Below are 11,871 nucleotides of genomic sequence, written 5' to 3'. Positions count from 1 at the left end.
GGAATAGGATGCAAGTACAAGGACTTTTTGACTTGCAAACCATCGACCTTCACTGGAAAGGATGACCCAATCGGAGTCATGGATTGGATCTCGGAGATGGAATTGGCCTTTATGACTTGTGGCTGCAGAGGCAAGTTACAGACCACGTTCGTAGTGCGTCAATTCAGGGGTGGAGCTGCTCGTTGGTGGAACACTCTAGGGAAGACTTTAAGCCCTAATGAGCCACTACAATTGACATGGGCAAAATTCTTGGTGCAATTCAAGCGCAAGTTCTACTCAGTTCAAAATCTGTTGGAGTTGGAGAACAATTTTCTGACATTGACAAAGGGCAGCGTGTTAGTTGATGAATATAAAAATGCTTTCACATACAAAATGGAGTTTGCCTTGCGCATGGTTCCAGATGAGCTGAAAAAGGTTGACTGATATGCAAAAGGACTCCCATGGGAGTACGCAGTGCCAGTGCGTCAGACACCTACTCTAGAGGCAGCTATTTGGGCTGCCAAGTCTGTTGAGAATATGATCAAGGGGAGGACCGCCGACAAGGTTGAAGTTGGTGAAAAGAGAAAGTTTGATGGAACTTCAAGTTCCAATAAGAAAGGTAAATTTTCAAAGTCTACTTCGAAGAAGTTTGGAGGAAAAGGAGGAGAAGCGAAATGGTGTTATAAGTGCAAGAAAAAGCACTTTGGAAACGTAGTGAGGATGTAACCTGCTACAAGTGTGGAAAAATTAGGCATTTTGCCAATGAGTGTCCGTCCAACAAAAGGATGTGTTTTGGATGTAATGAAGAGGGGCACATTTTGAAAGACTGTCTGAAGAAGAAGGAGGCAGCAAAACCCAACATTCCACTAAAGTCGAAAGCAAGAGCCTTTCAGATGACACTGGAAGCTGCAAAAGATGAAGTTGATGTCGCTTCAGGTACCTTTCTCGTAAACGAATTACCTGCTCAAATTTTGTTTGATTCTGGAGCCAACTACTCCTTTATTTAGCATGAGTTTGGTAGAAAACCTGCTTTGCCTGTTGATAGACTACATAATGCTTTATAAGTCGAAGTTGCTAGTGGTAAGTTTGTACATGTTATCTTAATCGACCTTAATGGGAATAAGTTTCACGGTGAATTATTTCCTATCAAACTTAATGCTTTCGACGTCGTTCTGGGAATGGATTGGCTTAGAGCCAATGATGCCGAAATATTATGCAAAAAGAAGATAGTAAAAGTAAACCCGCCAGGGAAAGAGTCATTTATGGTGTACGCGGACAAATGCCGAGTAAATTCTGGAATCATTTCCCTAATGAAAGCCAGAAAGTGTTTGACTAAGGGATGTACATCATATTTAGCATTCATGATCGATGCTAAGAAGAAAAAGAAGGTGATATAGAGTATTCCAGTGGTGTGTGATTATCTAGAAGTATTTCCTGAAGATCTTCCTGGATTACCACCTGATAGACAAGTGGACTTCAGAATAGACTTGTTACCAGGAACCACACCAATAGAAAAAAGCACCGTACCGATTAGCACCAATGAAGATGAAGGAGCTGATGATGCAGCTTCAGGAGTTATTAGACAAAGGTTTCATTATACCTAGTTCATCACCCTAGGGAGCTCCGGTGTTATTCGTAAAGAAGAAAGACGGTATCATTAGTTGAAGGTAAGAGCACAAGATATCGAGAATACTGCATTCAGAACTAGATATGGACACTACGAGTTCTTGGTTATGTCATTTGGACTAACCAATGCTCCAGAAGCATTCATGGATTTAATGAACAGGGTTTGTAATCCGTTCCTTGATAAATCTGTGATAGTGTTCATAGATGACATTCTGATTTACTCGAAAAGCCAAGAGGAGCATGACAGACACTTGCGAGAAGTGTTAGAAGTCTTGAAGAAGGAGAAGTTGTATGCAACGTTCTCCAAATGTGATTTTTGGATTCGAGAATTCCAATTCTTGGGTCACGTGGTCAACCAAGAAGGGATAATGGTTGATCCAGCAAAGATTAGGCTGTAATGTAGTGGGAACAACCTAAAAGTCCCACGGAGATCTGAAGCTTTTTAGGATTAGCCGGATATTACCGAAGGTTTATCAAAGGCTTTTCTTCGATTGCTACTCCATTAACAACTTTGACCCACAAAGGAGCTACTTATGCTTGGAGTGATAAGCATAAAGAAGCATTCGAGAAGCTAAAGAAGAAGCTATGAGAGGCACCGATACTTTCTCTACCCGATGGAGTTGAAGACTTTGTTGTTTATAGTGATGCGTATGGGGTTGGATTGGGTTGTGTTCTGACCCAAAGAGAAAAGGTGATAGCATATGTGTCCCGACAGCTGAAGGAGCATGAAAAGAATTACCCGACTCATGATTTGGAGTTGGCAGCGGTAGTTTTCGCTTTGAAAATATGGAGGCATTACCTTTATGGCACGAAGTGCAAAATTTTCACTGATCATAAGATTCTCCAATATCTCTTTAATCAGAAAGAGTTAAATATGAGGCAACGACACTGGCTAGAGTTACTCAAGGACTACAATTGTGAGATACTTTACCACTGCAATAAAGCTAATGTGGTTGCTAATGCTCTTAGTCGGAAAGTCAATGTTGAGAGAAAAAGGCCAAGAGCGTTGAGAATAGAAGTTGTGTCGACAAATGTGGAGAGTATAAAGAAAGCTCAAGAAGAAGCTTTAAAGAAGAATGACCGAAAGGAGGAACGTTTGGGTAAAACGTTAGTGTTCGGTATAAACAGTCACGGGTTGAAGGTGTTCCAAGATCAGATTTAGGTGCCTAAGTCCGGAGGAATTAGAGATCTTTTGATGGAAGAAGCTCACAAAACCATGTACTCAATTCATCCTAGCAGCACTAAAATGTATAGGGACCTGAAACCCTACTACTGGTGGCCAACGATGAAGCTTGATGTTGCAAAGTATGTGGCCGAGTGTGTGACTTGTGAGAGAGTCAAGACACAACATCAGAGACTATGTGGGAGTTTAGAACCTTTACATGTGCCTATGGGTAAATAGGAAGACATTGCCATGGATTTTGTCACTAAACTGCCCAGAACAATGAACGGTCATGACATGATTTGGGTGGTCGTTGATCGCTTCACTAAGATACCCCTGGAAGAATAAGATCACGCTGCTCCGACCACCGACACGAACTCCGCCACTGAACATTACCAAATAACCAAATCCAATAAATTCCAATAATTACCAAAATACCCCTGGAAGTCAACTAGTCAACCCTTGGTCCAAGTCAAAGTCCTCAGCCAAAGTCAACCTTCATGGTTGACCCTACTCGTCGAGTCCTTATACTCAGAAACTCCCAATCATGACTCAACTCGTCGAGTCACCCCAAGACTCGTCGAGTCCAACAATCTTCGCGTCCTATCCTGCTCAACTCACTGAAACATGGCTTAACCTGAAAAGGCTAGGGTTCCACGACCAGACTCTCCAAGTCCAAGAACAGACTTGCGAGTCCAAGGCAATCTTCAACAAACTCGCCGAGTTGTTCTTCCAACTCGCCGAGTCCAAGCCTATCATCATACTCCTCGCCGAGTCATCCATGCGACTCGCCAAGTTACTACGCAACTCAATGTTTGATCCATAGCCCGACTTGCCGAGTCATCTCCCAGACTCGCCGAGTCCATTCATGACATCTTCATTCAGATGATCACAGGCCATTCCATTGCTTCTAATACATAGATCTGGACTCCTAGGGTCATATCACACGTAAAGTTTCCAACTTTACGTGCATGCAAGGCTCAACAAGCTCCAACAAGCTAAAAAATGAAGGTTTAAGGCAAGGACACTTTCAATCAAGCCCCAAATCTATCACTTTCCAGATTCATGAGTCAAGACCAGTCTAGATCTGTAGTAGCAACCTCAGATCTGAACCCAATACTCAAAAAGAGACTCATATATGACAATTTGGCCCAAACACTTCATTTATGAACAATCTAAGCACAACAAAGACAAGGCAACAACTTTTACCTTCAATCTGATGCCAACAAGCAAGGAAATCATATCCACTTCACTCCTCTATGATCCCACCAACTCTTGCTTCAAGTATCCTTCTTCTCCAAGCTCCAAAACACACTTAAATCCTTCTCACTCTCAATTTAGAGTTTGAAATTGATGGGGAAAGCTTCTGGACGTCAAAGGGAGTGCTAAGGGGTAAAAAGGGAAAATCCATCTTTGGGCTTTTCAGCCCATTAAGCCATAACTTGCGAAAATCTCAACTTTCAAGGGGGTGAAATGATAAACTTCTCAAAATAAGGGGTAAAAAGGGTAAATAAAACTATTTCAGGGGTTAAAATGATGTATTTTCCAAACAAGGATAAAAAATGTAAACTTTTTGGATTTTGGCCAAAATTGTAAAAGTTGCAAAAATTTTGGGCTTTAGTCGAAACACACTTTTCTGGAAGGGCTGAAACTGATAAAAGACCCTTTTGAGCTAAAATCATCACTTAAGTAAAGTCTATGGGTAAAAAATGACAAGAAAATGGTTTTAGGGGACTAAAATCATCCCTTAAAATGTCTTTTTATATTTAAGGGACTAAAATTGTCATTTTTATTAAAGAAGGGCTGAAAAGGGTCAAACCAATATTTTGAGTCAATTATTTTATTATTAAGATATTTGGGTCAAAATTTCCAAACCACAACTTATGAAAAATGAAAAGATGAATATACATAAATTTCCAAATATCGTTATAAACGACCGACCGGTCTCGTACTGATACAAATTTAACAATGGTTTAATTAAACATTCTGACAACTAAACTATACCTAAAACAAGTAAACATTTAAATCTTTGGACTTGAAAGTTCCAATCATGCTTGTTGGGCCTTTGTGACCCTTTAACATGATTTTTGGACCCAAGGGATAATAATAAATGTTATTGTGCCTTCTATGACCCAATTTCATATTTAAGGGATTCAATAGATTTTAAATGCTATTGGGCCTTAGTGGCCCATTAGCATTTCTAGTAACAATAGCCATAGATAAGTAAATCAAATGCGAAATGGGCCAACGTGTCCTTCGTATAATCAATAGCCATAGATAATATGCGGGAATGGTAAGATCTTGTAATCCTCTTCTCCTCGTTTATTAGGCCTATCGTCAATCCAAGTAAAAAATACGAGTCGATAATCAATAGTAATCAAAGTCAAATTGGGATTTAGTGAGTAATAACGGGTGACACCAATGTGTGTCGGTCGTAGTCTGTAGTTATAATCAAAGTCTCCTGGAGGGAGAGCGAGAGTTTGTGTATAGATCTATACGGGGTGACTCCCCCACACCTCAGCTGTTCGCTATAGTTAGACTCGGCCAGTCTAGGGTGACAAAATCTTAAGATCAATTTCGACGTTCACCAAAGTGCCAAGACAGACGAGCTAGTCATTATCATGCATGGTTATAACGACTCACATAAATAAATCCAATATTAATCAAGTAATCAAGGTAAATCAAAATCATTCACAGGATGGGATAACAATTCGAACAATTATATGATATTTTTATTTTCGTAAAACATCGGGTTTTCTGGGGAAGTTCAACATTTTTCACTGGTACTTTTAATACGAAGTTTTTCAACTATACACGTTATGAGATCATCATGCATATATTTACGGATCTTCACACTTTTATATAAACAATGGTCTTTTTAGAAAATATCGGATTTTTCTGGGTTGTTTTCTTACAAAGTACACAAAACATTTTCATATCAAAACTACTTATGAACTCACCAACATTCCATATGTTGACCGTTTTCAAAATAACTTGTATTCTCAGGTAGCAGGTAAGCTGAGGAGTAGTACTAAGTATGTTAGGGTGTTGTGCTTTTGAAAACTATCAAACATTTCATGTTATGGATTTGTAATGTTAAAACAATGTACTTGATGTGAACAATGTTAGTTGTAATATGTTGATGCATGGTGATGCTTATGTTATGATTCATGTATATTGATTGTGATGATATTCAAATTTAGTCACGTGAGCCCTCGGACGTTTCCGCCGTCTGGTTCGGGGGTGCGACAGTGTGAGCCTATGTGGTAGAATAATTGTATTTGTTTTGGCCAGTTGAGTCTAGTTGTTATTATTGTGTTATGTTGTTTATATGTGACTAAAACTGCTGATAATCTCTAGGGTTACTGATAACCCACCAGGCGTGCTGTTAGCCCACTGGGACGACTGATAGTCTACAGGGTTGCTGATAACCCATAGCTATTTATTTGTGTTGTGGTGTGTGTGGATTTTTGGGGAACTCACTAATCTATGTGTTTACGATTTGTGGTTTACATGTGTCAGGTTTTCTTATATTAAAGAGGGGCACGACTGAATTGCATTGCATCAATGGAGGACTTGTGTACTTGATAACTTTTAATGATACTCTCATAAGTGTTTTAAAATCTTATAGTTGTGAATTAAATAAATACTTAAAGTTTTAATCGAAAATTTTGAGTTGAAATTTGGGGCTTACATGGGTTTTTCGGAAAAATTCGGCTTCCACCTTAACCTTTCCTCATAATATTTAGACAAAATCAAATTTGTAGAAATAATCTTTATGGTTTAAAAAAAAAATCTTAGTTTTAGCCTAAGTTGATATTTTGTTACAAGTATTTTCATTTTGAAGCTATAATTCAGAAGTATTTCTAGTTTTGATTTTGATAGAAAATACCGTAACTAATTCATTAATAACAAAGTACATTTTATTAGACGGCATGTCAAAATATTTTAGATGGATGAAGCAGAATTGTACACATATTCATTATTTTAAGCATGTATAATTACAACTGAATTATTGAGTTTTATAATGAATTATACATCTAATAATGTTTACTAATACTTTTATTTTGTTATCAATATTGAAAATAAATACATTTATTATAGATTTATGTAATAATGTTTTTCCTTCAATGATTTACACAATAATTATGGTATGTTATTAATGTTTATATATATGCAAATTAAATTTTTGTAACAACAAACAAATTATATAATTTGTACAAAATATCTTATTTCATAGTTCAATAAAGGAAGTAAAATAATTGCATAAATTATACATTCAATTATTTAACATTTGAGTGTATAAAGTTATTTAGTTACACGATATTGCCATTTGATCCCTTTATTTTATTGTCTTCTTGTAATTTGGATACTGTACATAACATGCACATCTTTTAACGGTGTACACATGAATAATCAGCAATCCCATATGAAATCAACGGCCCCAATTATTTGAAATCATTGAGCAGACAGTAAAGTTCCTCCTGTTTCTGCATTACATGATTCTCGCCCTCTTTTCAGTATTTCAGTGCTTTTACGTCAATACATTCACACATCACACACAATCACAAAACATCGCCGGAAAACACACAGAGAGGGCGGCGGAGGAGAAGCAAATTCTTCGTGCAATACTACACACATTTTACAACATTCTCTTCCCCACACTCAATCCCACATATATATAGAGAAAGGCAGATTGTGTGTGATTGTTTTGCTGTGAGTTTTGTTACGAGATGATGTGGGAGGGGGGATCGTCGTCGATGACGGTGGCGGAAGGAGGTGGAGGTGGCGGAGGAGGGAGGAGGAAACCGTCGTGGAGAGAGAGGGAAAATAACCGGCGGAGGGAGAGGCGGAGGAGAGCAATTGCGGCGAATATCTATAATGGACTCAGAGCACAGGGAAACTACGATTTGCCGAAACATTGCGATAACAACGAGGTTTTGAAAGCTCTTTGTAAAGAAGCTGGTTGGGTTGTTCTTCCTGATGGCACCACCTTTCGCAAGGTAAAATAAATCAAATATTCTCCAAAAACAACTTTATTATGGTGTAAAATCATCTTTTAGTCGATCGATTGATCATTATTGATCTGCATTTATGTCCATTGGTTAGATCTAGGGTATTTATGAACTATCGTTCGCCCTTTTCAGTTTTGCTTTTCAAATTTCCCTCTTAAATTCCAGATCAAATCAGTCGTTTTGTTCCCCTTGTTTAATTTCTGAAAACGGTTGGAAATTTCAAGTATATGATTCTGTTCATGTAGAATGCTTTCTATAATCGTACGTTCTAGGGTTTTAAAGTGTAGATCTTCCAGTTTAACTTGTTCAATCTAATGGTTTTCATTTCGATCTGAATCTGCAGGGATGCAAGCCACCACCCGCCATTGAAATCGGAAGCACATCAACCAACACAACTCCATGTTCTTCCCGAAAACCAAGTCCACCTTCTTCATCATTCCCTTCTCCATCACACTTCGACATGAATCAATCCGCATCACATCACCCCTTCACCTTCTTCCGTGACTCAATTCCTTCATCACTCCCACCTCTTCGCATATCAAACAGCGCCCCTGTAACTCCACCTCTCTCCTCCCCAACTTCAAAACCTCCCCAAAACAACCATCTAATCTGGGAATCATTCACCAAACAGTCAATTCCCTCTTTCAATCTCCCCTACTTTGCATCTTCTGCTCCCACAAGCCCAACTAGATATCAACGTTTCACACCTTTTACTATCCCAGAATGTGATGAATCCGGTTGCTCCACCCTCGATTCTTGTCAATGGGTGAGTCGACCCAGTTCTCCCACCTTCCACCTTGTGAGACCAATGGCTCCGGAAATCTCCACCATGGAAAAAGGGAAAGGAATGGAATTGGAATTTGGGAATGGAGTGAATGCATGGGAAGGGGAAAGGATTCATGATGTGGGGTTGGATGATCTTGAACTCACCCTTGGAAGTGGTAATGCTAAGTGATTTTAATGGAGTTTTGAAGATGTAGAGATTTAGAGGTTAGTGTATCAGTTAATTTATTTCTAGTTCGTGTTGATGTTGAATTACTGATTTTTGATCTTTGTTTCATGGAAACTTTTAATTTAAAAAAAAAAAAATGGAGGGTTGTACTTTGTAGTAGTATGTATCTTCCTGTTTCTATTTATTAATTTCTTTCCCCATTGAAGCACCTTTATTTTATTGTGCAAATATTGATCATTTATAACAGATTTATCAAAAATACCAACCACATGTTATTTTGTTGGGTGATTCGACAACAATTGAATAGATATATAATATCTTAGTTTAAGTATTCTGTGTGTTTATAATTTATAATTGAAATGTATAAGTATTATGTTTATTTATAGTTTTTTTTTATAAAGTTTTGTAATCTCGTAATTAATGCAATCTTCTTGGTAGAGAAATACATTAAGTTATATTAACTAATTGCATCAGCCATCAAGTCAAAAGACAATTTTGTACAAAGGAGTATATGGAGGGGACCATGAGACCCCACCTAGAAATCACATGTAACCTAATCATGCAAACCATGAGACCTTTTAAAACACATCATCCACTACATGATTTTTTAATTTGTAAATTAATTTTAATAGTTTATAAATTAATTGTTGTGCATGATCATGTTCAATATAATTAGATTATGATGGCGGAAGGGATGACAACGGGGTTGGGTACTGCAGTACCGGATCACAGTCTCCATCACCATCACTGAATCCCCCCACCAATTCTCATTAGGGAACAACACCATTCCCATTAGGGAATGCTGTTCCCTAATGGATCACATGTGGATCTCAATCTCCATCACCATCACTGAATCCCCGCCACCAATTCCCATTAGGGAACAACACCAATCCCATTAGGGAATGCTGTTTCCTAATCTTTATTTTAAAATAATTTTTTATTTGAGAAAGAGTAATGAAAAAATGAAAATCATTTTTCTCAAATAACTTACTTTAAAATAATTTTTTATTGGAAATGAGTGATAGAAAAATGATAATCATTTTTCTCAAACGTGTTGAAGTTGATTGATTACAACTTCAATTACAACTTTTTTTTATTCGAAATGAGTGATAGAGAAATGAAAATCATTTTTCTCAAACGTTGAAGTTAATTACAACTTTAAGTTGTAATGATTAAATTTATAAGAAATCCAATTTAGTCATTATGGAAAATGAATTGATGATCCAAAAGTTTGATAATGTGTTTGTGGATATTTAAATTAAAGCAAGAGGAATAGAACAAAATAGCCAACTAGAAAAGACTATGAAAAACTGAAAACTAGTATAGTATGAAATGTCAAATAAGTCGAAGAAACTTGAGTCTCAAATTTGAAAGGACCGTATTACTATCATTTCATTCGAAGGTCTTTTTGGCTAATTGTTAATGTCATATTTAACCCATATATTTTTTTACCTTGATTAAATCAACACACGATTCCACTGGTTGAGAAATACCATCCATATTCTTTGACATACATGTAAAAGCCCTTAGAAGCTAACATTTTCAAAGCTCGAAACTTTGCAACCAAGCCTAATATCATTTCCCTCCCAAGAGCTTATACTCCATACTCCAACCTTCATTTCATTATCTTAAGGCGCCTTTATAGACCCTATACAAACATTCGAGTCCAAAACACCCAACAATACCTTAACATTCTTCAAATTCAGTTCAATTGATCTAAATGGTCTTTCAATCGAACCCTCATTCGTTTTTAATGAAACAAAGGTCGCTTTAACAAAAGCTTGTTTGTTAATTATTTGGTCATATACAACCTTTGCTATACAACCCTTTGTATTCTCTTTATCTACAATCTCATAAAGACAAAAAGTAGGCCTCTTTTTCTTGTTGCTTAAACATCATCTCATCCACATTTATATGCATCTCCTTATTAAATGGAATCCAAACACCTAATTCTTTCAACAATGACCACATCTTAATTTGCCGTATACTAAAACAATTTTCCTGATAAATTTCCCGATCAACACTTGATACACTAGCTTTCATCAAACAACTTCCCTACACACCCACTTTGTACTTGAATCTAAAGAACACAGTAAAGGGCTTTTTAGTATATCGACTAATTTGACTAATTGGTAGCCTTTCACTTTATTACAAGTCACTTTTGACCCACATGAATAAGGTGATGATTAATAGATTCATATTTATTTAAAGCTACAAAAAAATACGAGAGTTCATATATCAACTTCAGATAATCAGCATATATATATAAATGCAAAACGATTATATTCTATTTGACTTGTTTTGTTAAAAATGTTTATCTTGCATGCTTGATGTAGTGCTTCATATTCATGTTCGTAGCAATAAAGATTTATTTATAATGTGGTAGTGCTTCATATTTATTTTTGTAGTAATAAACATTTATTAAAATGAGAAATCGAATATGATGGTTCCTAAAGATTTATTAAGTTGTAGTATATGTTACAAGGATTCCGTACATACAAAGAACGCCGAAATCCGAGTTATAACGAAGAAGTTATGACCTGTTGAAGTTTCGCGACAGAACCGGCACGACATTGCGTGATGTAAATAGTGAATTTACAATAGAATGATAATTAGCCTTAGTGATCTAAACGAAAGTCGTAGATTATGTTAAACCGAGAGCATCCATAAAAGAACGCCCAAATCTGACTTCGTATGAGAAAGTTATGATTTTTCGAAGTTTCGACTTAGCGGTATGCAGCCAAAATCTCGAAATTGAGATTCAGTGATTTTTAGCCAAAACAATCTAAACGAGAATCGAAGATCTCGTTAATAGTAGTGCATCGGTAAAAAGACAGACGAAAGCGGACGTCCGATGAAGACGTTATGGATTTTTAATGGACTTTTCCAGTCCCGACCAGTTAAAAATAATATAATAAAAATAAACTCAAAATTAGTCAACGGAGTCTAAATGAGAGTTATAGATCATATTCTCACTACACGTGGATATAAAGAACGTCAAAAATGGAGATCGTACGCGAAAGTTACGGGATTTCAAAGATTGAAGCACAAACTTCGAGGTTGGCTGAAGGGGAACGCCATGCGTTCCTTCAGGGAACGCACCGCGTTCAGAGCATTAGAGCCAGTCCCATCACCTT

At 37.0% G+C, this 11,871-nt stretch overlaps 1 protein-coding gene across 1 annotated transcript; it reads left to right on the top strand.

The window, feature by feature from the left end:
* The first annotated feature begins 7,219 nt into the window (after positions 1–7,219).
* Positions 7,220–8,962, top strand: LOC144997832 (protein BRASSINAZOLE-RESISTANT 1-like). Its single transcript, XM_078957697.1, has 2 exons — positions 7,220–7,770; positions 8,126–8,962. The coding sequence occupies exons 1-2, from the start codon at positions 7,501–7,503 to the stop codon at positions 8,735–8,737; spliced, it is 882 nt and encodes a 293-aa protein (XP_078813823.1). The 5' UTR covers positions 7,220–7,500; the 3' UTR covers positions 8,738–8,962.
* Positions 8,963–11,871: the final 2,909 nt, after the last annotated feature.

The sequence above is a fragment of the Lactuca saligna genome, chromosome 5 (assembly GCF_052625555.1).
Source record: "Lactuca saligna cultivar CGN05327 chromosome 5, ASM5262555v1, whole genome shotgun sequence".
In the NCBI taxonomy this organism is placed as follows: Eukaryota; Viridiplantae; Streptophyta; class Magnoliopsida; order Asterales; family Asteraceae; genus Lactuca; species Lactuca saligna.
Note: the sequence above shows the minus strand (reverse complement) of the source record. Positions and strands in the feature narration are given on the sequence as shown.

Coding starts and splice junctions, on each gene's coding strand:
- LOC144997832 (XM_078957697.1), top strand. CDS start 7,501: ATGATGTGGGAGGGGGGATCGTCGTCGATGACGGTGGCGGAAGGAGGT. Junction 7,771..8,125: donor ATGGCACCACCTTTCGCAAG/GTAAAATAAATC, acceptor CTGAATCTGCAG/GGATGCAAGCCACCACCCGC.